This window comes from Paramormyrops kingsleyae, chromosome 21 (assembly GCF_048594095.1).
Source record: "Paramormyrops kingsleyae isolate MSU_618 chromosome 21, PKINGS_0.4, whole genome shotgun sequence".
NCBI classification, from domain to species: Eukaryota; Metazoa; Chordata; class Actinopteri; order Osteoglossiformes; family Mormyridae; genus Paramormyrops; species Paramormyrops kingsleyae.
Genome location: NC_132817.1, coordinates 11,486,848 through 11,511,843, shown reverse-complemented (window position 1 = coordinate 11,511,843; position 24,996 = coordinate 11,486,848). Strand labels below are relative to the sequence as shown.

General features: G+C 45.4%; 1 protein-coding gene across 8 annotated transcripts in view; it reads right to left on the bottom strand.

Moving 5' to 3' along the window:
• Nucleotides 1-440: 440 nt before the first annotated feature.
• Nucleotides 441-24,996, bottom strand: part of LOC111847638 (uncharacterized) — a 24,911-nt gene continuing 355 nt past the window's right edge. The window contains exons 1-13 of one of the 8 annotated variants that reach the window (XM_023819008.2): nucleotides 24,009-24,996; nucleotides 13,702-13,774; nucleotides 10,427-10,588; nucleotides 8,277-8,474; nucleotides 7,164-7,403; nucleotides 5,990-6,076; nucleotides 5,545-5,641; nucleotides 5,374-5,418; nucleotides 4,773-5,071; nucleotides 4,619-4,691; nucleotides 3,950-4,144; nucleotides 3,353-3,465; nucleotides 441-1,981 (exon numbers count right to left, since the gene is read on the bottom strand). The exon at nucleotides 24,009-24,996 is cut by the window's right edge and continues 355 nt beyond it. In XM_023819008.2, coding sequence (XP_023674776.2) covers nucleotides 1,877-1,981; nucleotides 3,353-3,465; nucleotides 3,950-4,144; nucleotides 4,619-4,691; nucleotides 4,773-5,071; nucleotides 5,374-5,418; nucleotides 5,545-5,641; nucleotides 5,990-6,076; nucleotides 7,164-7,403; nucleotides 8,277-8,474; nucleotides 10,427-10,588; nucleotides 13,702-13,774; nucleotides 24,009-24,184 — 1,863 coding nt within the window. In that variant the 5' untranslated portion in view covers nucleotides 24,185-24,996 and the 3' untranslated portion in view covers nucleotides 441-1,876. Of the gene's footprint in view, nucleotides 1,986-3,352; nucleotides 3,466-3,949; nucleotides 4,145-4,618; nucleotides 4,692-4,772; nucleotides 5,072-5,373; nucleotides 5,419-5,544; nucleotides 5,642-5,989; nucleotides 6,077-7,163; nucleotides 7,404-8,276; nucleotides 8,475-10,426; nucleotides 10,589-13,701; nucleotides 15,495-24,008 lie in introns of those variants that run through there. The other 7 variants (XM_023819003.2, XM_023819007.2, XM_023819004.2 and 4 more) reach the window with 7 other exon arrangements.

The window sequence follows — 24,996 nt, the reverse complement described above, 5'->3', positions numbered from 1 at the left end:
GTATTGTTTGCAGGTTTTGTTCAGAATATGTGAAATATTACACATACAGTATAGCGTGCGAACAATGGAATAGAGCTGAATCAAGGCTTTCAGCTCAGCACTTGGGGCTACAGAATTTGTACCGTCGCTCAAGGCCTCACTATCGGCCCCTACTGGTGAGAAGTATGTCATGAAGACTGGATATTGGGCAGGTTGCGCTCGCAGCACGAGGGTGGGAGAATCCTGCCCCATTGTGGGTGTGTGGAGCTGCTGCGTTCGTCTGAGTATTTGCGTTTCCTTCCATAGCTCAAGGACAGACATTTAAGTGGGCTGGTGTCTCTAACTTTCCCATAGAATGTTAGCTAGATCCACCCGCCCCCCAACACTGCCCTGGCTTGTCGTGAAAGATGAGTGTGTGAATGACAAAAATCACGAAGGCAATTAAAACATTAGAGGAAGAAGATGATTCAATTCCAAGGTTTATTTGAATTTCAGAAGTTAACACCCTAATAATAAACATGCACAAGTTTTAAAAAGGTTTCCTTTAATTATCTTGCCTAGTTATACACGGCAGTGTGTGGAAATTCTTTAACGTAAAGTTTCTCCGCACTCAGATTTTCTCGTTTAGAAGAGACGTAAATACAAGATCACGAATGATGCTCACCCTCAAAGTTAATAAAACTGTGTCCCAAGTTACTTACAATGTACCTTTTTGTGTCTCAGGTGGTTTAGTTTTGCAACATACAGATAAATAAGAATAGAAACTGTGACCGCATGAGTGTCGGGAGTCTGCACCAGTAGCCCTCCGGTTCGAATCCCATGGACGGCAGGGTGGATGCTAACCCAAAACCCCCAAAACTGTCCAGAGGTGTTGGAAACACACCTGGCCATGTGTTCTCACCCTAGACTTCACTCTCACCTAAATATGCATGTCTCCCACATGAGAGCAGGATGGGATTGCCAAGATTAAATTTCATTGCAGCTGTACCTGTACAATAACAATAAAGAGCTTCTATTCTTTTTAATTGCCTCTGGAGCTACTACAGTTTCATGTGGTAAAACCTGCAGAAAATATTTGTGACGCAAGGAAAGACAGGAAGACCGTCACCTCGCTTTTAAGTGGCTTATCCCAGATCTCTCATCACAGCTTGCCATCTGCTCTTTCAACCCCCCTTTTGTGACTTTTCTCCATAAAACAAACATAAAAAAGAATGACTTCTCCACCCACCATTAGACCTTCAGTGCCGCAGCTGAGGGGATTGTTACCCGTAATCCATTGCAAGTGTCGAGTTTATGGATAAAGCCGTGGAAGGACCCACTATTTACAAATAACACTCTCAACGGATTGTGCCTACGAATGGCTACGAAGTTCGTTTACGTTCAGAGCTCAATCAGCAAATGGAAACATAACTTTCGTTTGACTTAAGGCATTGTTTTGTTAAAGAAAAACAAAGCAAATGAATGAGAAATCAGAAATTTAATATCCCAAAATCTTTTTATATTGTTGGTTTGAAAAGAGAAGCAGTGGGATTCAGATTGAAAACCGGAAATCGAAGGTGTGCAAAAAATATGTAAAACCATACAAGCACCAGGGAACACCGGAGGAGGATCCACATGAAGGTTGTTCGCCCGCCCCAGTTCCTAAATAAATCCATTGCAACCGGCAATGCTGGAATGCAGCACCGTCATGTGACCGAGTTTAGTGCGCGGTTAAGATTGCTGACTGCCCGACATGATGACGTTTGCTAAGCAACAATGACGAGGACAACAGCAACAATGATACTAGGATTGGCTCAAGGTAGGATGTCAGGGGAGGGTAGGCAAGGAGCACGTCAGGGAGAAAACAGGAGTTTTAAGTTCCTTTCATGTGTCATTTCTGTTATCTTGTAACAAGGCTTCAGCTGTCCGGGCTGCACAGGGAGAGGCACTCAGGACTGCCCCTCGTCGAGGGCTCTGGGAGGGTCCAGCATCTCTGGCTCTGGACCGGCGAGTCCCGAGTTTTCTGCCTGGCCATCCAGGGCAGGGAGAGAACAGCAGAGAAACAGGCAGACACGTGAACATACGTCTCACATGCACACACAGACAGTAAATGGTTTGCCGAAGCGCACAGGCGGAACAATTCACACGACGTTAAAATGTATTACTGAGCTTTCTGTGTCGAAAAAGCACAAGTATTGGTGCGTTTTCAATTTGAACTCCAAAGTCGGCATTTCTGAGTGCCGAGTCGTAAATTTCAACTAGAATGCCATCTAAAATCAGAATTCCAACTCGGAAAGATGGAGGAACCATTGCAACCTCGAATTCAGAATTCAAGATGGCTGCACCCTTCATCAACAGAACTGAAAACTGTATCTCATTAAATCAGTCGTACACACAGTGCTGTCCAACATCTATCAGTGGATATGTTGCTACAGTGTTTGGGGGGGGGGGGTCCAAGGATCCTGAGTGAAAGGGGACCTAAAATATCTGGGAAATAGTTGGATTGGTCTGGGTTGGGGTCTATTCATGATACGCTTTCATGGAGCTCAAGATCTCTAGCGGTGCCCCGAGGGCGAGTCACGAATCCGTGCTTGTCGTCATTTTCCATGAAAACCTGTGAAACTCAGCTTCCCGTCCTCATTGTCCCTCAAGAAGAGCATTTCATTCAGACGTGAGGCTCATCTGCCAGGGAAGCAGGATGAGGTTTCTCCGGCCTGTGAGATTAAAATGGCCCCGGGAGAAATGACATTTATACTCACAAGGTAATGGATTTTGAGAAGCCGGGCCTTGTGTGCTTGTTCAGGAAGAGTCACACCCTGCGCCTTTAAAAAGTGCCAGTACCTCCTCCTATCTGGCAGACTTCACCAGCACCTGCTAAATACCCAGCCAGTGCGGGTCCTCGCATTGCACTGCTTCCCACTAACGTGCCTCATCCATTGTCAAGCCATAACAAGCCGCAACTGGCCTGTTCCGCCCAGTTTTGCGTTTCCCTCACTATCCTTTGCATATCAAAGCATGAAGCTTTCAGCCTAGTTCCACACTACCAGCAATCAGGGCCTCCTGACATGGCACTCTGTGATTGGGTAAACACTGGGTCGACATAGCAACAGGGATAGAATCCATAGTGACAAAGCCTGACGGAGTGCAGGGAACAGTGGGAGTTAATCTATACATCATATTCCATTGTTGTGTGCAGCAGAACTGGATAGTGGTGCCATCTTGAGGCTGAGTGGACTCTTAACACAGTCTTATACTATGTGACAAACAGATAGCGACCCACCAAATAACTGACTTGGAAGTTTAAGGGGAAACTGCTGCTATTTGATTAGCATAGTTTGTTACTGGGTGGTACTGGGGTTTACAAACTGGGGATAGGGGTTTAAGAGAAGCTCACATTGTCAGAGGTGGAGAAATTATCCAAATCTCCCAGGGGGCAGCGGTGTGACGTTGTGGGGAAAAAGTCACAGGCTTCTGTCTCATTATGATGGTGTGAGGAGTTGCCGGATCCTTAAAAAAAAAAATAAAAGATTGTTAACATGGAGACGATAAGGCAGAGGAACAAGATGTAGAAAGCAGTGCCTTCATTTCTCTGATGTAAAATAAGAACATTAATCTGAAATGAAGACACAGCACAGAGTAACCAGCATGTTACGACAACATAAGCACTGTGATGGTGAGAGGCAAGTCAAGCTAAACACTTAGCATCATGCCTGCTACGCTAAACCTGGGCACTAACCATAGCAGGGGACAGGTCAACTAAATTTAAGGGCAGAAGCCAAGCAAACAACATATCTGCATTTTTTCCACACAAATGATAAACAAACAGAGTAGCTGAGTGCCAGGACACCAAAAGGGGTGTAATTATTCACAGAGCGGACGCACACAGACACTAGCTTAGCTAGCCCAGGAACATAGGTGGTCAAGACTCAGAAAGAGCATTTAGGGATGGTCTGTAACCCCATCACTGGGCTCGCTAGGGGTCAGAACTTACCAGGAGGCAGTGGAGGGGGTCCGCCGGGGCTCCCGGGGGGCGTGTGCAGGTTCTCGTCCTCGCTGTCTTCTGCAGATGAATCGTCCTGGTTCTCAGTGCTACACGAAGCCAGGCTTTCGGTGCTGATGGACAGCCGGCCGAAATCGGCGAACCTCTCTGCCAGCGGTAGATTACCAGACACCCCGGCAAAGGGAGCTGAGCACAAAGGGGGGAGGATGTGGCGGGTATCACTCAGGGCATTAGGTTCCGCACACAGCACAGGGGCGGGGGCCTGCAGTCCAGCCGTATATCACCTGTCAATCAGCCGACTGGACGCTTTCTAGTAAAATGACCTAAAGCTGCTGCTGCCGTTTTGTCTTTTTCTAAAAGGTCAGAATTGAGAGAATGTTTGTATATTTTAAGACGTCACAATAGCAGTTCTCGAGTAGCATTGCAGATAACACAATGAATTCCTTCAGCAACTCTATGGCAAGTGCATTAATATCAAAGAGGAAAACATAAATATGCTAAGAAGCATCAGTAGACTTAATAGCAATTTACTGATCATTAATGTCATTAAGCCATACTGCTTGAAAGGAGATGTTTTATCAGGCTTCTGCTGTGCTAGCATTCCACGCGGATATAAGGAATCTCTAAACCATGGGGTGCTCAGGGGACACCCGGAGTTACCTGGGCAGGAGTCTTGGAGTTCCTCCAAATCTTCAGGAAGATGAGTCACTGTGACCGTGGAAGGCGAGTCATTCTGAGACACAGATAGGCAGTTGCAGTAAGCAGTAATGCTGATGTGACACCAGGGGGCAGTAAACCATTTATCTGTACTTACCGAGGAACCCTCAATGCGCTGGGAGGGGGCCAAGGGGTCTGGGTCGACTGTGCTTAGCGCTTCGCATTGGACGGGCTCATCGTCGGTCGGACTGGCAGCCTCGAAGACAAGCAGGACCGTTGACTCCTTGCCGTTCTCCGAAAGGATGGGATCCTTTACCCAGCCGCTGAACTGGCAGTTAAAGGGTCGGGGTTTGGCGGGAACGACGAGATCTCCGAAGGGCTTGGGAGGGGGCTGTCCGAATAAGGCGTCTGAGGAGAAGGGGTCTGTGCCTTTGAACGGGTCCCTACTGAAAATATCTGACATTAACAGAGCGCATAGAGTGATTATAACGCCTTACTAGTCAGATACTTTAACTAGTCTGAGGTCCACATAATCTAGGTTCTCATTTTCTATGATTCTGTGCAGTCAATGCACTGAATGCAGTCAGCTAGCTGACACGTACTTATAACATTGTACTGTGTCCTTATTATGATGGCGTGTCTTTTTTTTTGAGCTACTACAGAAACATAGGGACGGCTGCTCCAGGAATGAAGGATGGAAGCACAAAAGTCCCCCTTTTTGGAGCTTTTGGCAACTCTGAGGTTGGTACAAACCTCACCTGAGACATCCGCTGCTCCGAATGGACTGTCCTCAAATGGGTCGTCTAGTAACATCCCAAACAAATCATGAGTTGGACTTCATATCCCCCTCCTTTGTTTCCAACACCACGCTCGACATATCTAGTACAGATCTACTGAAGGACTTCATGGGACAAGAGTTGAACACCTACTGTCTGTGAAAGGGTCCGAATGGAAGAAGTCCAACGTGCCGACCGTAGGGGCCTTGGCCTGCTCCACAGGTTCTGCCTCCTCTGGAAGTGATACCTGCTGGACATAAAGGAACAACCTGTACATCAACCCCTGCTCCATAATCCAGTCAAACCCCAAAGAAGAGTATGTTATCCCGGACACTGCAGTCAGCTTAACACAGTAAGCCAGTATTACACTGTCAATCTGATCCAGGTGTAAGCTGACAGTCGAATTTAACTAGAAGCCCTTTCAGACATGAGGCTCAGAGGTTCTCACCATGGCAGTAGGAAATCAAAGATGTATACAGTGATTTATATCTTGCTGTCAGCAAAGTTATAGGAACGTCAAAAAGCAGTTTACAGGCTGGATGGATGAAGATGGGCAGTCAAAAAGAGGTATTCCTTCCTAGGCATATCTGGGCCAAACCTTGAATGCGCTGGTGTTTACAGACTTCTGCAGATCCTCCTTCTGTGCTGCTGCTACTTCAGATGGAGAACTGGAACCGCTGCTTTGCTGAGGAAGACAACAAGAACCACTGTTTCATTTAGGAGTCCAAGGGTGCAAAGGTTACATGCAAAGTGCTACGACTGGGATTTTATTTCAACCAACCAGTTGAGTACTCTGTGACTGCGACTCTTTATGCTCAACTGGTTGGTTGAAACAAAATACTGGTCTGGACCTTTACTCTCTGGACCTGACGTCAAGGAGCAAAGGTAGGCATGTATAGATACAGGGTAATAAGGACAAAACAAGAAACAGGTGCGGGCCATTGACAATAAATTAATACTATGACTAGGAATAACGAGACCAGGTGAGGGTCATAATTAATCAACACTAAGGACTCAAACACTAGGATTAGGATGGCCAGCGACACCTGCTGGCCAAACAGGGAAATGACAAACAGGACAGAGTCCGGAATTGGCCTGGCAGGAAAGGGCGTTGGGTCAACGAGAGAGCCTTGCCTTTCACTTCTTTTACCAATCACAGTCTTCGTTGTATGACATCACCACATCAATTAAAACTAGGTTTTAATTTGTAATGTACCTGTTGTATTTATGCCTTTTGTTAAGGGACATGTCATAGGCTGTATGGAGCAATACAAGGGTGTGACATTATTTCATGATTTTGATAATAATAATAATAATAATAATAATAATAATAGTATGGCTTGAACCAGCAACCATTCAATCATGGGCACATAAGTTTAGCCTGCTGTGAAATCCCGTTATAGTGGATTCACTTATAACGGAATATCGTCTACAATGCACAAACAATTTGGTCCCCAGGGCCGCTTTTAGCTGTAGTTTTCTTCGTCTATAACGGACATGCAGCTCCGCCTACAAGGTGCGTTTAGTTGTGTTCTGGGCATACAGCAACTCTGGATATAACGAACTTTGGATATAATGGACTGTTTTGCCAGGACCCTTGAAGTCCGTTATAACGGGATTTCACTGTATGGTGATGTCATACAATGAAGACTTAAGATAAAAGAAGTGAAATGCAGACACGTCAAACTCTGCAAAATCAGGATGTCCCTGGGGAAGGTGGTTAGCCATGTTCTACTAGATGTAAGTGACCTGGAAGCCGAGATTGCTCTAACCATAGTCTGCTGCAGCTGGCAGCTGCCGTGAAACTCCTCTGACACATCAGCTTTGGGTTCCTGCTCTTCAGGGGCCACTTGCTCCTCCTCCCCCCTCCACTCCAGTTGGCCCCTCTCCCACTGAAGTGGCTCAGCTGTCATTGTCATTGCCTCCACATCTGCGATCCCATTGGTCAGTGGCTCTAATTCCTCCCTCAAGGGTGTGTCTGTATGTTGAAGCTCATCCAGTTTCAGCTGCAGCTGGACCGGGGGGAGGGGGGGGGAGTGTGTCACATGATCGAGTTTAACTTTTTGGTGTGTTCGTTTTTCGGAAATCCCGAGTTGAGTGACATCACGTCCAACAATCTCCCGTTCGAGCTACCACATCTCGGAACAAACATGGCTGCCTCCATGAACACGCTGCTGATTGGAGTGACATTATTTTTTCCGAGAGAATCAGGAACTAGTCAAACCACATTTAAAGCCTTGTAAAATACTTTAGTACATTCATAGCGATATTCTTTTTTTGAAAGGAAAAACAAACTACAAACAAACCAAAGACACTAACAAGTCTGATATTTCATGCTAGGATACTGTTTATGGTCATGATATGGTATCCTCTAAATCGAACACGTGCAATTACATTTATAACTATTAATACATTTAACAAAATAAACATTTTTAAAGATTTATAAAATAGAATAACTGTTGAGTGTGTAAGCCGCTATGTTGAAATTACGTCACAGGGGCAACTCGGACAAGAAAATTCTGTCCGACATGAATGTCATAAAAGAGGCGTGTTTCCGATGGGAAGTTACGTTTTTCGTGACGTTTCGTGACGTTTTCATCTGAGTTCCGGAGAAATAATAATCAAACACACCATTAGTCTGAGGATCAAGAATTAGAAAATAACTGGCCTACACAGAGAGCTGAACCCCCCACACATAAATTTGCTTTAATTTTTTCGTGGCTATACATACATACGTCCAGGTCGTAGCAGGAAAGAGATCTGAAGCCTCTGGGATTATCATGTGCCAATCGTAAATGGACTTTGCCCACTACTTATTGGCTATAAAGTGATTGACAGAGACTAAATCCCTCCCACAGGGGTTATTTGTGGTATTGCATGCTCACCTGAGTGATGCTGGCGTGGGAGTCACGGACATGGACCCTCAGAGGCCCCAGCCGAGTCCGTGTGACCTCCAGTCGCTCCCCGGCACGTGCCGCCTCTTCCCGCAGCCTCCACAGCGCCTCCTGTGCCCGCAACAGCTCCTCTTCCACCTCCTCGATTTGCTGCTGCTGTTCCAACTGCTCCCCCTGCAGAGAAAGAATCTGCAGACAGAGCAGGAAAGCAGCCTATTATGACCTCTTATAACCCATTATAAATACTGTAATGTCAGCCCCAGGCAGAATAGAGAGCAGGCAGGCAGCCTATTATGACCTCTTATAACCTGTTATAAATACTGTAATGTCAGCCCCAGGCAGAATAGAGAGCAGGCAGGCAGCCTATTATGACCTCTTATAACCTGTTATAAATACTGTAATGTCAGCCCCAGGCAGAATAGAGAGCAGGCAGGCAGCCTATTATGACCTCTTATAACCTGTTATAAATACTGTAATGTCAGCCCCAGGCAGAATAGAGAGCAGGCAGGCAGCCTATTATGACCTCTTATAACCTGTTATAAATACTGTAATGTCAGCCCCAGGCAGAATAGAGAGCAGGCAGGCAGCCTATTATGACCTCTTATAACCTGTTATAAATACTGTAATGTCAGCCCCAGGCAGAATAGAGAGCAGGCAGGCAGCCTATTATGACCTCTTATAACCCATTATAAATACTGTAATGTCAGCCCCAGGCAGAATAGAGAGCAGGCAGGCAGCCTATTATGACCTCTTATAACCTGTTATAAATACTGTAATGTCAGACCCAGGCAGAATAGAGAGCAGGCAGGCAGCCTATTATGACCTCTTATAACCTGTTATAAATACTGTAATGTCAGCCCCAGGCAGAATAGAGAGCAGGCAGGCAGGCAGCCAATTATGACCTCTTATAACCTGTTATAAATACTGTAATACCTGCCTCAGGGGAAATAGAGAGCATGCAAGCAACCTATTTTTTAACAGGCTGCCTGCTCTCTATTCCACCCAGAACAAGCATTACAGGCTTTATAAAAGGTTTTACTATGTCACTGTGGAATTCTCAAATCTGATTGGTCAGAGGGGTGTTCATTCATTTTCTCCAACAGCACACATAGTGCTATCCAGGTGAATCATGACAGTAAACCAATACACTAATCTAATCTTTGATTCTAAATAACATTACTTAAATACATAAATACTGTAATATTTGCCCCTGGCAGAATAGAGAGCAGGCAGGCAGCCTATTATGACCTCTTATAACCTGTTATAAATACTGTAATATCTGTCCCTGACAGAGGAGGCCAGCAGCCTATTATGACCTCTTACAAGTTATTATAAAAGCTGTAGGACCTGCCCTGGATGGAGAGCAGAACTACTCAGAGATGAGAGCAAGGGACAGAATGGTTTGAACAGGATGGGGGGGGGGGACAGGGTGAATGCATAAAACAGTCATTTTGGTCTCAAACTTAGAGAAGACAAAATGGGTATCAGGTTTTGGGACAGCAGGCTCTGTCTGGCTTTGAGGTCTGGGAGTGCAGGAGAAAAGGCCTATCCCTGGAGACCTTAAGGGACGTCTTACACCTTAAGGCCTGCTACCAGGATGTCTTAAGGCTTAAGGTCTGCTACCAGGATGTCTTAAGGCTTAAGGCCTGCTACCAGGATGTCTTAAGGCTTAAGGCCTGCTACCAGGATGCCTTATGCCAGGGGTGGCCAATCTTATCCGCAAAGGGCCGGTGTGTGTGCGGGTTTTCACTGCAACTCCCTAATTAGATTACTAATTAGAGGACTGATTGGCTGAAGAGTCCCCACACCTGGGTTTGAATAGCTGACCTACAGGTTACCCCAAAGACCTGCATACACACCGGCCCTTTGTGGATAAGATTGGCCACCCCTGCCTTATGCCTTGCGGCCTGCTGTGGGAAGCCTTATGCCTATCACCTTGCGGCCTCCTCCAGAATGCCCCCCTGCCTCATAAGCCTCTACAGGGAACATCGGTCCTCCTGGTCACGCGATGTGTCGCTTTTCACTCAGTCTCAACCTTGCTTTAACTGTTTTATGTAGTTTAATTGCTGTATTGCAGTAGGTATCCTATAAAATGGAAATAAAATCCTCAGAACCCCCACCGCAGCCCTGCTCTGGCTCACCAGCTGGTTCTCCTGGCTGCATTGCTCCTGAATGTGCTCCAGCTGCCCTTCCAGGTCGCTCTTCTTCTGCTCCAGCTCGCCAAGCCCCTCCTGGACCTGCCATCTCCGGCTCTGTAGCTGCCTGAGCTCCCCGCTCTCCCGCTGCACCTCCTCCTGCAGCTCCTGTGAAGAGGGGAGGCATGGAGAAGCAGGATGTGGGGGCGGCAGGCAGCTGGGGGGGGGTGGGGGCTACGCAGGCAGGAAACATTAGTCATCCATCTGCTAAAAGCCAGCATCCAAGTGAAGGAAGGTGTCATCTGCTATCTGGGTGAAAAAAATTGTCCTTGGCCTGGAGCCCATGGCAGGCAGATGTCACACCGTAAAAGACGTCGATAATCTCTGAATGGACCGTCGGTACACCAGTACCAGTACTCCATGCTGTTCTCAGACACATCAATACGCCTTCAACTGACCTCAGAATAAAAAAATATTTAAACATAATAAAAATTTAATAAAGGACTTCAGGTGCATTGCTTCACCCCACTGCCAAACAGCCATCGATCCACTTTTCCACTTTCTAAAGCCATTTATCCTGGTCAGGGTTACAGGGGTCCTGGAGCCAGTCCCAGGCAGGGCAGACGCCGGTCCACCCACATGACACACGGAGGATATCTGAACCCCACACACGCAGAGCAGAGGTGGGATCGGAATCCTCAACCCTGGTGGTGTGACGCCACTGTGCAGCCAATTAAAATATTTCAATAATAAGATTAAATTAGAAAAATCAAAACTCATCCTCTGCAGGAGCCCGTGGTTAGCTAAGGGCAGAGAGCCCTCTAGATGGTCACCTGCAGTTAAATCTGTGTTACTGAACCTGGCCCTGGGGGACCCCCAGACGGTCCACGTTTTGGTAGGAGCTGGGAGAGAGCAGAAATGTGGACCATATGGAGGCCCCCAGGAACCGGGTTGGGAAACACTGTGTTAAAGGGTCACGTGGCTGTGGGCAGCTCAGAGAGGTCAGAAGACCAACGAGATCAACAAGGTCCCAAAGAGACGCCGCGAGGAAGCCCTCGCAGACACACCTGAGGACAGCTCGAGAGCTAAACATTGTAATATATTCCCTAAATACACCTATCCCACAATCCCTTTGGGGCAGTCACCACATGGTATCATGCTGGACTGCGAAGGATTGCGTCTGGTCTTTCTGTCCATTGAGCAGAGAGCGGTCGCCGAAGCCTGCCTCACGCTGTCAGGCACGGAAATAGAAACGGTTCATCATTTTGGCTACAGTAATGCTGACGGTGCTTTTGAATAAAGGGCTTCTGATCCCCTCTGAAGAGGCTCCATTTTAGCCACACTATTAATTCATGATAATGACACTGGATCAGAAACACAATGACCAAACAGCCAATCAACCGATTCTGTAGACTAATGTGCACATTTAGTATTTACATAATTAAGGTTTTTTTTTTTTTAAAGAAAAAGCAGAAACACTTTCTATGAATGCCACGTCTATAAGAATCTATGAACACATTCGTAACACATTCTAACACATTCATAAAGCATTATAAACATGGCTATATATTTATGAAAAGACATAATACATTATAGCCATGTTTATGATGCATTATGAATGGTTTATGAAGCTCACATCTATAATGCAGTATAGATATCTTCATAATGCAGTAAAAAGCACCCTTAATTCTTATATCAACCATTATAAAGCATTATGAAGGTATCTATAGTGCATTATAGATGAGAGCTTCATTGGATCTGATGAAGTATTATAATCAACACTATAATGCCTTATGACTGTCAATAGAAGATGTTGTAATGGTTTAGTAATTCATATGCTGACTATTAAAATACATCATGTAGGTACCTATAATGCATTATGACAGCTTCAAGTGTTACTGTATTTATTTTTAAAGAAATGGCTACCAAAAAGAATTTGTAATACACAAAAAGCATCAAATAACGTGTGACGGCATTAAGCTCCATCAGCCTCCCATAGTCATTCAGAGAAACACTCTGGCCTGACCTGAGCTGGTTAAAAATCACCATAGATTTATGTCTGTTCCATCGTTTCACAGTTGTTCTACATCTTGTGGACATGCCTGATTAGCACATTCAAGCTAACAGAAATATCCAATTGATTACAAAGGATATGCATAGTACCTCCTGGACTAACTGTACTCAGTCAGCTGTAATGTAAGGCTAAATTCCAGGAAAGATTCCGTTTCCATCCACTTTGTATGAGGTTTGCTTTAGGAAAAATGAAAAGAGGCGTTAACATCATTGGGGGTCCCATCATGCTGAGCCTTTACACCGTCACTGAAAAGGTGATGAATCCAGGCTATAAGAACAGGGGTCAGGACCACCCTGCACCCCTGGGTGGATTCACCTTCACCAGTATCCATCCCCAACAACAGGACCATCCCACAGTAAGCAATCGCATGCAGTGTCTATGTGACCATGGCCAGCAGCAGCAGGTTAAACGATGAACTGACCAGTCGATGATCTTTTTAGCATCATCGGAGACACTCCTATCAATATCCAGACAAATTGATTTTCCTGCAGAATGTCTCTCAGATGTCATCTGGGGGAGACAGCCCGAATGTAACTGGGCTTCTCCCAAACGGCGCCGTGACTCGTCAGCCCAGCCCGTCAGGATGCAAGCATCCAAAAATAGCGAGCGGGCAGGCAGGCAGGCGGACAGGCGGACAGGCGGGCAAACCAGCTTCAGATGCACCTTACGTCTGGCTGAAGTAACAAAGTTCCATTATACACCTTATGCTGAAATCTGCCCATCCTGTGTGCTCTCTGAGGAACACCCAGAAAGCCACAGCACAGAACGAAAACACCATGTCTTTTTACACTGCTACCCTTCTCAAAACAAGGAATGCAGTAACAGACGACGGTGCATAGGTACGTCGATGATACACACTATCAGGAATACGCTCCTGCCCGAAAGCACTAAAGATACCTACACAGATATCTACAGAGATACCTACACAGATGCCTACACAGATAGCTACACAGATATCTACATTGATATGTACACAGATAGCTACCCAGATATCTACAGAGATACCTACACAGATACCTACATTGATATGTACACAGATCGCTACACATATATCTACAGAGATACCTACAAAGATACCAACATTGATATCTACAGAGATACCTACAAAGATACCAACATTGATATCTACAGAGATACCTACACAGATACCTACATTGATAAGTACACAGATACCCACACACACGCCACCATGTCCTGCCCGGCTCACCTGAATTTCACACGTCCTTTGGCTGACGCTCACCGCATTCTCCTTGACTTCCTCTCCCACAGAGCTCTTCTCCCTGGACCAGCAGATGAAGCAAGAGTACTTAATAACGGCCGAGATGGAGGGGACCAGTGCCCAGCCCCCCCCAGGCTGTCCTGGGCCGCTCCGTGGATCCATGCTCTGCTCCACCATGGCCGTGTGCCGTAGGTTGGAGATGCAGCTCAGCAACTGAGGCGGCGGCTCGCTGCTGCAGCTGACGCGCGGTGGGAGGGGAGGGGGCAGGGCAGGGGGAGAGCAGGGACTGCGCATGCGCCAGCCTGCCCGGGGGAGGCCTCCCATGTGCGCTGGGTAGCTCTGCTGCTTTGCGTGCAGGTTTATTCATTTTCTCCTCATTTGGTAAACAAATGAGTGAAATTGCCTGCCCCGAAGCTCAGAGATTCCTGCTAACCAGGAAGCGAGGCACATTCCAGGCACAGACGATATTTTGACACTGGGATCGCAGGGCAGCAGGGTGACAGATTGATAATTTCAGCCATTGTTTAAATGGCACCTCACGTGCTACAACAAAATTCACGATATTCCTGTGAATTAATATTGAGTCTAATGTAATGTTCTGTGGAGGCACTGGGGAGGAGGCAGATCTACCTTCTGACTGCTTAAGCTGATAAGCCCCCCAGCAGCTGGTGTCACCCCCTCTCTCCATATTACCCAGAATTCCCCTGCGTGACAAAGCACAGTGGACTGAAGGGATGGGCACATGCGAAAAGACTGGCAGCATCTGCAAATCCCCCCCCTTCATCACCACCATTGCCCAAGCCTTCCTTAGCATCACTATGGTTACCAGCCAAGTGGGGGGGGGTGGCGTTCAGCAAGAGTGGGAGGAGGGTGTCGCCATACTGAATCAGTGAGAGAGAATGACCTCCATTCGCGGAGAACCAGGCCATGCAATCAATCTCAATTCATTAAGCATAACGAGATGTTACCACAGAGTGATAACATCAGTCAGGCCAATTTAAACATCTGTGAAGCCCTCTACTATAATGTTACTCAAGTTTCCATAGATAACCATCTTCAGCTCAGGTAGAATAATAATAATAATCACACTTTATTGATCCGCGTGGGGACACTCTCTTTTTACCTACCCCATCTTGCTCTCCGTGACACACAGACACACATGCAGCTGAGAGTGAGCGTGGCAGCTCTGCTGGGCTCAAACTGGCGATCTTCCAGTCACAGCCACAGAAGCTTAACCCGCTGAGCCATACGCTGCATAAGACTGCACCATTAACGTAAAACTATACATTATTTTGAAAGCCGTTTTTATTAAGTCAGAGATGTGCACCATCTCAGCGTTGGTTTAAATACCCACAGGAGGGACTCATGGGTTTGACACCCGACCCCAGTACCGAATGCGTGTGCGTCCCGCCACGTGAGCACGTCAACAGGCGAAGGCGAGGCCGTGAAAACGGGATAGGAGGACAGCCTGTTTCACTGAAGGAGGAATGTGGATGTAACAGTCCCATATCAGTGAAGATCGTATTGTTAGCGGTACCCCATGTGGAAATTTTGACCAATACCGAATAATTTTTATCTAATATCACCACCAGCAATTAAACTTACCAGTGCAGATTAGCGGATTAAAACGTTAGATCATTCTTTTCATCTGTGGAAAACAAAAGTTCGATCTACGGGCCAGATTTAATAATTGATTATAAAAATGTCGCGGGCTGGTACTTTGAGACCTTTCAACTGGCGAATGAGCTGATGAAATCCCTCGTGCTACACTCTAGAAAATGGCTGATCATCCAATGTAATCACCTCCATTATCTCAGTAGCTGTGTCTCAGCTCTGGTACTGCTGACTTTGAATTCCAAGAATGTATTCTGAGTAGAAAAAAAATGCGATTCATATTTTACCCAGAATCATGCAAACATAATGGCACAAAAAACTGATAACATTAGCCAAATATTAACAAGTATATAAGCAAGGGTATGCACAGTGAGTACAGGCATACTGCTGCAGGCATCCATGCACGTAGTATTACTATATGAAGGAAAGGAGTGGAAGACTAATGAGCAATATAAGTTATAGATAATGTAAGCAAATGTCATAAATTGCCAAATATATCCAAGAAATTGGACGCTGTTAGATCATTACGGAGAAAGTGGAAGCTACACCACAGCCGCCGAGACCAGGCCTGTCCTGGAAGCTACAGCTGCTGCCTGAATAACGGGCAACAATCACTGCAGGTCGAAAGGCTGGCAGCTGCAAAGGGCTGTTACTGTTACTGTTACTGTTACTGTTACTGTTACTGCTACTGTTACTGTTACTGTTACTGTTACTGCTACTGTTACTGTTACTGTTACTGCTACTGTTACTGTTACTGTTACTGTTAGGGTTAGGGTTAGGGTTACTGTTACTGTTACTGTTACTGCTACTGTTACTGTTACTGTTACTGTTAGGGTTACTGTTACTGTTACTGTTACTGTTACTGCTACTGTTACTGCTACTGTTACTGTTACTGTTACTGTTAGGGTTACTGTTACTGTTACTGTTACTGTTACTGTTAGGGTTACTGTTACTGTTACTGTTACTGCTACTGTTACTGCTACTGTTACTGTTACTGTTACTGTTAGGGTTACTGTTACTGTTACTGTTACTGCTACTGTTACTGTTACTGCTACTGTTACTGTTACTGTTACTGTTACTGCTACTGTTACTGTTACTGTTACTGTTACTGCTACTGTTACTGTTACTGCTACTGTTACTGCTACTGTTACTGATACTGTTAGGGTTACTGTTACTGTTACTGTTAGGGTTACTGTTACTGTTACTGTTAGGGTTACTGTTACTGTTACTGTTACTGTTACTGTTAGGGTTACTGTTACTGTTACTGTTACTGTTAGGGTTACTGTTACTGTTACTGTTAGGGTTACTGTTAGGGTTACTGTTACTGTTACTGTTACTGTTACTGTTAGGGTTACTGTTACTGTTACTGTTACTGTTAGGGTTACTGTTAGGGTTACTGTTACTGTTACTGTTACTGTTACTGTTACTGTTAGGGTTACTGTTAGGGTTACTGTTACTGTTACTGTTAGGGTTACTGTTACTGTTACTGTTAGGGTTACTGTTACTGTTACTGTTACTGTTAGGGTTACTGTTACTGTTACTGTTACTGTTAGGGTTACTGTTAGGGTTACTGTTACTGTTACTGTTACTGTTAGGGTTACTGTTAGGGTTACTGTTACTGTTACTGTTACTGCTACTGTTACTGTTACTGTTACTGTTACTGTTACTGTTAGGGTTACTGTTACTGTTACTGTTACTGTTAGGGTTACTGTTAGGGTTACTGTTACTGTTACTGTTACTGTTAGGGTTACTGTTACTGTTACTGTTACTGTTAGGGTTACTGTTAGGGTTACTGTTACTGTTACTGTTACTGTTAGGGTTAGGGTTACTGTTAGGGTTACTGTTACTGTTACTGTTACTGTTAGGGTTACTGTTAGGGTTACTGTTACTGTTACTGTTACTGTTACTGCTACTGTTACTGTTAGGGTTACTGTTACTGTTACTGTTACTGTTAGGGTTACTGTTACTGCTACTGTTACTGTTACTGTTACTGCTACTGTTACTGTTACTGTTACTGTTAGGGTTACTGTTACTGTTACTGTTACTGTTAGGGTTACTGTTACTGTTACTGTTAGGGTTACTGTTACTGTTACTGTTAGGGTTACTGTTACTGTTACTGTTACTGTTAGGGTTACTGTTACTGTTACTTATGCAAGCAGCAATTTATCAGACATTCGTCCATTTACTGTGAGAGACAAGTTAAAAAATGCTGACAGAAATAATATGTGTATAAATTTGTAATTTAGGCAGTTCTGGTCATTTTGGGGAGGGGGGGGGAGTTCAATACTCTTACACTGTACATTTATTCTATGCAGACCACTTAAATAACTAGTTAATCTTACTATAATTATATACCTCCCCCTCTGATTGTTTTTCTGTTTACCAAGTGGCCTGTTGCCAAATAGAAACAAAGTTATGGGTGAAAGTTCTGGGTTTACGAACCAGTTTAACATACAAACGGTTAAATAAGAGCCCCTATTACAGCTCATTGCAACACATGCCTGTGAATTATTATAGGCAGTGAGTTGCTTGTGTGAAATAACTTGGCACTTAATGAAGTGACACAGTGACAACATTGTGTTGTTATGAAAATGGAGAACATTAAAGGCCATTTTAAAGGAAAAAAGATTCAGATTATTTACTGTGTTCATGCATGACTAAACAGAAAAAGGACACTTTTGATAATGAATATTATCCAGGTGGTGTCTTACTAAGGAATTGTATAATCTTAGCATCATCTCCCTTGACTTAAACTCCACACACCTAGAGATGTAACCCAACATCCTATTGGCCTTTTTAATTGCCTCCCCACACTGGCAAGAGTGGGACATGGAAGCATCAACATACACACCAAGGTCTTTCTCATAATCAGTTACCTTTATTTCAGTGGAACCCATAAAATATCTGTATTTTATATTTCTGCTCCCTCCATGGATTACCGGACTTTTATCTAAATTTCATCTGCCAGGTATCAGCCCAACTTTAAAAAGTTGTATTTTTCTATATGTTTCAAGGAAGATTGTGATACATGACCACGCTGGCAACCGCATATTAACTGTTTATTTAAAAAATGCTTCGTTTAATAATAATATTCCACAGCTGGACTGCACAGCTCCCTTCCCCTCTATTTTAACTCCACTTTAGACACTTAGGGCTTGGGGGGGCCGGTGGGTGTCTTTTCCCCATATGCTCCCCCATATCTCAACGACACCTTAGCTCACACACATGTACACCATCAATGATCAAGGTGGGTGGGGGGCGGTTGGGGGGCGGGCGGGGTGAGGGGTCCTGGGTGTGGTGGGTGTGGCGGGCGCCGGCGGGTGGGCTCGGGGGTGGGGCGGCCGCATCTGTGGGGCGCTGCCGGTCTCCGGCGGGGTGCCCACTCGCCTGCGATCTGGGGGGGTGGGGAACATCCTCTGGGCCGTCCACTGGGCAAGTCCAGGGCATCTGCTGCCGGACTTCAAAGACGAGCAGGTGTGACTGGGAGTGTGTGTCTGAGTGTGTGTATGAGTGCATGCATGGATCGGTGTGTCTGCATGTTTGTCCTGGTACGGGGAGCACGTGGATGATGGGGCGGTGTGGGGGCGGCAGTGAGGGGACTTGGGGGAGGGAGGGTGCGGGGGCTGGGGAGGGAGGGTTGGGATCTGGGCTTGGGGGAGGGGGGGTCGGGGTAGCCAGGGGCGGGTGTGCTTGGGGGCTCTCGGGGCGTCCCCCTGGTCCCCCGGGTGGGGGTTCTTGGGGGGGGGCGGGTCTCCCCGGGGCTGGCGGGGCCCCCACGGGGTGTGCGGGTGCTCCGGGCTCCGGGCTCTATCCGTGCCTGCGTGGCCGGCCCCCAGGGGGGGCCGGCGCGCTGCCGCCTGTGGCCGTGGGGTTCCTGCCTCGTGCTCGCCGGTGGGGGGCGCCCGGTGCCTCCTTCCCTGCCTTCCTTGGGTGGGCGCGCGGCCTTCCGGTGGCGGGGGCCCGGGTACCTGGCCGCTGTGGGGCGGCTGGGTCCATGACCCGTCGGGGCTCTCCCGGCCGTCTGGGGGCCCCGGGGCGGCGTTGTTGTGGCCTCGCACACTCACTGGGAATCATTCCATGTTAACCTGCACACTCATACATACACTCACAACACACAAACATACACACATACACATATGCGTACACACACACATACATGTATGCGTACACACACACATACACGTACATATGCACACGCACACACATACACTTAGAACGCACACACACATAGACATGCACGTACGCACACACACAGGAGAGCCTAGGGCTCTCTTCCCTTATTTTATCCCTCTTTCCCCTTGTCTGGGTGTGTGTGTGTGTGTGTGTGACAGTATGTGTGAAAGTTGGTGTGTGGCTTCCACTCCCTCCTCTCAGATGCAGATACGGGTACGACAATATTTAGACAGTGTTCTTGGTGGTCTGCTTATGCATACTGTATATATATTTATTTTCTTTCGTTGGTATTAACGTATTTAATTCCAGGAGCAGATACTGACACAAGCACATTCCCATGTCATAACGGTACCACTGGTTTCTTTGTGCGTATACTGTTTGTGTGTGTCCCTGGATCTTATCTTTCAGATACATCAGCTGGTGTGATGATACGGTGTAAAGCAGCAAGATGCAGAAGCTGTCCTCTTATCACTCTTTCCTTTTTTGTTCTATTGTTTGTTATGTATTATTTCTCTTTCCCTGTCTCTCTCTCTCTCTGACCCCCCTCCTTATTTTATTTTTATTATGCATTTATTTATTTTACTGTCTCACCCCTTTCTCTCCTTTCTCACTTTCTCTCTCGATTTTTTTCCCACTAACCCCCCCTGTCAGCTCCGGCTTTGTGGCGCATCGACATATAACTGATTAATAAAGAGTATACCTCAAGTAACAAGAGGAGCTTAAATCCGAAGCTCCACTTGTTAAAATAAAAGTGTTGGCACAATAAAGCACCCAGACTAACATCCTGCTTGCTAAACTGCCGGACACGACAAGGGGGAAAAAAAAAAAAAAAAAAAAAAAAAAAAATGCTTCGTTTAATTTTTTGGTTTAAACCTTTGAAGCAGCATAGATCTCCAGCTCCCTTCAGCAGGCCTTCTGCTAGAGAGAGGACATTAAATCTGTTTCGCTTCGAAATGAACATATCCCTCAGAAAGATCGACTGGCTCCTGCCAAATGGGGGTAGTGAGAGTCCGGATTACACCCGAAAACAACCCTGGATCCATTAGCCGTGGAAAGATAGCAAAGGGCCGCTAGACCAACTCACTGAACTGCGCACTAGAAGAATGGAAGTTAGAATAGGGCTGTCTGGTCTTGTTAAATTATATATTGTGTGATAAGTATCTTATTCTGGAAGCGTGTCCTGGTATATTAAAAAATTAAATATATTTTTATTTAATATAATAAATCACATTGTATTATTGAATTACCTAGGAAGATATATTTAAAATAAATCACGTCAAAGTTTTAGGCCTGGGCAGGTAATTTACAGTTAGGGTAAATTTAATATGGCATTCAAATTAACTATAGTAAGTTACTATAATCTCATTATTAATGCCAGTATTTTATTAAAGTTCACCGTTGGCTGAACACAGTGATTTGTTACCATTTAAACTGTAAACATACGGGGCTTGTGTCTACATGTCTATACTGTATAATATAATCAGTAGAATCTGTTTAGTTGTGCTTTGGTATGTGTTTTAAAGGTCAAGCAGCTAGACGTGGTCGCTTTAAACATCACAAAAAACCATCAGCTGGTAAGATATCAGTAGAGTATGTCCCATAATTACATCAGAAATCTTACTTTAGGTACCTTGACAGTGAAGATCTAAAGTTATAAAAATGAAATAATTTGATTTGTCAGGTGTGGCGTTAAGTATATATGAACAATGAATTTTCAGCTTGAATCCCTTTCTATTGCTGTCTTTAGCTGCAGCCATTGTTACTCTGTAGATTTGGGAATCTGTGCACTAACTGGAGTGGTTTTATAGGTCAGCCCCCCCCCTCGACTGAAACGCCGGTGGCCCAATCCCAGCCAGCGTTTGTTTCCTGTTTCCAATGAGATCCCAATGTTCTGAAGTGCTGCACTTTACAGCATGCAATACTGCCTGCCAGGTGTGATACGTCTGTCACTAACGGCCATCAACTGAACATTAATTGTTTAATTTATATTTTGTACCTTGTATATTTGTATTTTATTTTGTATAGCTGTACACTCATTATTTAATTGTTATTCCTTATTGATGCTTGTTTACTGTACTTCTATATGTGATGTAGCACAGATTGGGGAGTTTCACTGTACAGTGACAGTGAAGGACTCCGTTTAATTAAACGTCTTGTCCGCTGTCTCCATCCTCCTAAAGGACTGACCACTTCCAGAAAGGGAGCCCACCAAGAGCACGGACCCTCATCATATGAGCCCTTCACAGAGGAGGCTGATATGATCGATGAACCACTTCGCTTCACACCAAGGGGGTGAGCAGATCCTCCCACAGGCTGGACCACATGTGAGGATGGACCAGATGGACCCCAAACAGAAAATGGCCAAGCGTGTGAGTCTCAGGCGGATCGACAGCAAGACTCCGTCACCATCTCCGCCCTCTTCCATTTCCACCTCAAATTCGTCCCACCCATGTGCATCTTGTTTCTGTTCAACCTACAGCCCCTGCAGCAAGACTGACACCCTGTTCATGCCCAGTCCTGACATTGCAGAGATATTGTCCAATTACATGCAGTACTCGCATTACTCCATGCGCAACTGGCATGCCATGTCCCCTATGCAAAGATACCGGCTGCAGTACTATTGTGAACAATTAAATGATTACATGATTGCAATTCAGAGCTATTACATTCTGCAATGGAGGAAAAGAAACTGCGTAGCTCTGCATCTACCTGGTGACAATGAGGGCACCCCTGTGACTGGGAGGCACAGACCAACCAAAACTGAGCTCCTTTGTCCTGATAACGCCCTAAATCAGCTCAGCACCATCCCTGAGGTCCAGGAGCTGGCTGTGGAGACGAGCTACCTGCCATGAACAGCCAATAAACTGGAAATATTGTAAATACTTAGGCAATAGATTGTATAAATAGTTCAGCTATAAATAGCTGTATAGTATTTCTATAGAATAACTTTTAGTTTTTTAGCAGTAGGTTTTGGCCTGTGTGTGTTTATTTAAAACGTGTATTTTGACACAAAAAAGGATGAGCTAAATGAATGAAATATTTACTAGTTAAACCATTAAAATGTATGCAGTGCTTTGAAATGAAAGCCTGCTACAGACGGTTCTTTGTAGAGAATAAGCTATTTCCACACAAAAAGACGACGCCCTTTGGAAGATTCCAGATATCGAATTAACGGTTTTAAGGGCTTCCGATTTGCACATTGAGTAAACTGAGCGACCTGTGGCTGTCTTTATGTGCCTCTACCTTTAGAGGCAGCGCCTTGTTCTCTTTGTACCATGAGAAATTACAAGCAGCTCAGCCACCTCAGACAGTAAGTGGGGTTCCACAGTACAGCCTGAGTACCTGGATGTACTATGAGGGAGAACGCTGGCAGTACTCAGAGGGACAAAGCAATTAGATTAAAGCAGCAAAGCCCCCCTAAGGTGAGCTGTTGGCATGCATATAACCAGGCACACACACGTTGGCGCCGAACGGCAGGGGCCTTGCATGCGGAGGCTCCTCAGTTACCGTTTCATTCAGTCCTGCCTTGTTTTTACTGTTGTGTGCAACATGCTGTTTCTGCCATGTCATACATGGAAAGGGACAGTGAATTAATGCGGTATGTTTGTTTTCTGCAAAGGCCTGGCATGATTAAAATACCCTTAAACTGATGAGATTAATTACAAATGATACATATACATAATCTTCCTGTCAGTATTTTTATTGTATACTCAGTAAATCAAATATTAGTTAGCATTCAACCCCTGTGCTCTAGATGAAAGGGGAAATAGACATAGAGGGAAATCATTGCCTTACCAAGGACACATGTGTCTTAGAATTGCCCCCCCCCCTCCTCATGTAGTCATGGGCCCCTGCAGGATTTTACCTCAGTGCTGCCACCTACTGGAAGCACCTAGTCAATTTCCTTGCACATGCGCAGTCGATGCGCATGAATTTTGTCAGACATAAAAATCTGGGCTAAGGACTTTCTAGCGCAAACCCCTGATCACAAAAGTTTACGTCAAACAGTGTGTAAAACAAAAAGGCATGTGGAAAAGTATGAATTAAGCGAACTCCACTGGACTTGGCTCCAGCAGTTTGTCTCCTCTACCCAGACGTGCAACCCCACCCTTCACCTTTCCTCACTACTGGACTTCAATGGAGAAGATAAACAGTAGAGTAGAGAGTGTTATAGCAATGCAGTGAAGCATGAACATCTATCCTGGCAGAAATTACGCTTTACATTTTAACTTGCTTTTTACTTAATTTCTTTATTAGTAACTTGATTTTGGGTCTTTGGAGGCTGTAATGCACCAAGTATATAAATATATATCAATCATCATTAATTAAAAAAAAAAAAAAATGCATGATTCAGGAATCATAATTTACTTCATCATTTAATTTATCATTTAATTCACTCTAAATGGCCACAATTCAATAAACAATGCACAAATAGCAACCAAATAATAATAATACCAATTTTTCCCAGCCAGATCAGGTCAGAAGGCGCATATGCGTGAGTGACTCACCTTACTCCACAGCCGACTATGTACTGTGGCCGTTTCAAACAATCCAAAACCAGCCGCAGCATGTGGGCTCTGTGCGGAGTCACATCCCAGATCAGCCACTGGGTCGGACTCCCACAGAGTGAGGCGTGACCTGCCTGGATGCTCCCCGCCCACTCACACCCTGGCTCCTTCACCATCCTCACTTCGAACTCCAAGTGGAAAAACAACTATGTCAAAGGATTAAACCACTATAAATAACTGAGAACCACAACCTGGGGAAACTACAATGGATTTGAGCCAAACCTGAGATACTGTTAGCTAGAGAGGCAGCGAAGTGAAAGTGTGACGCTCACATGGGGACAGCAGTGCGGGAATCACCGGTACGGTCCCCTCTGGAGGGGTCAGCGACAGTTCAGCAATGCTGACAACAAGCCCAGGTCTCCAAAGGTGGAATAGAAGTGGTCTTACATGAGAGAAGCCGCCTCTGCAAATCTGAAATAAGCTGGGAAAACAGGCACTTGGAGCAAGGAGAATTATGGACGAGAATAAAATCAGTGCCTGCAGTCAGCATCAGAGGGATGAATGGAATCCATTGAGATTCCATAAGCCTCAGCCAGCAACAGCTACTGCCTTTGGACTATAACCCCAGGAAGCCTTGAAAGGCATCAGACTAAAAGCTCCACATACTGGTACAAATCTGCACTTCAGACTGTGAAGTCATCGTTCTTGAGTCATGATCCAACTCTCTAAGTGCATCCAAGGATAGTCAATGTATAAAACAAAAACAAAAATGGCCGGTGGAAACAATACAGTTTATATTTAACAAGAGCTGGAGTAAACGAGGGATGCTGCCTGTCGTGTCTGAACTGGCCCAGGACACTAACAGGCTGCCTGCATATCATCCAGACGGATGCTAACCTTTTCCAATGCCGACACTTTGTTTACTGAAGACAATCCAGCCAGGGGGACCTCATACTTAGCCTTGGATTGGAAGGTGAAAAGGCAGTAA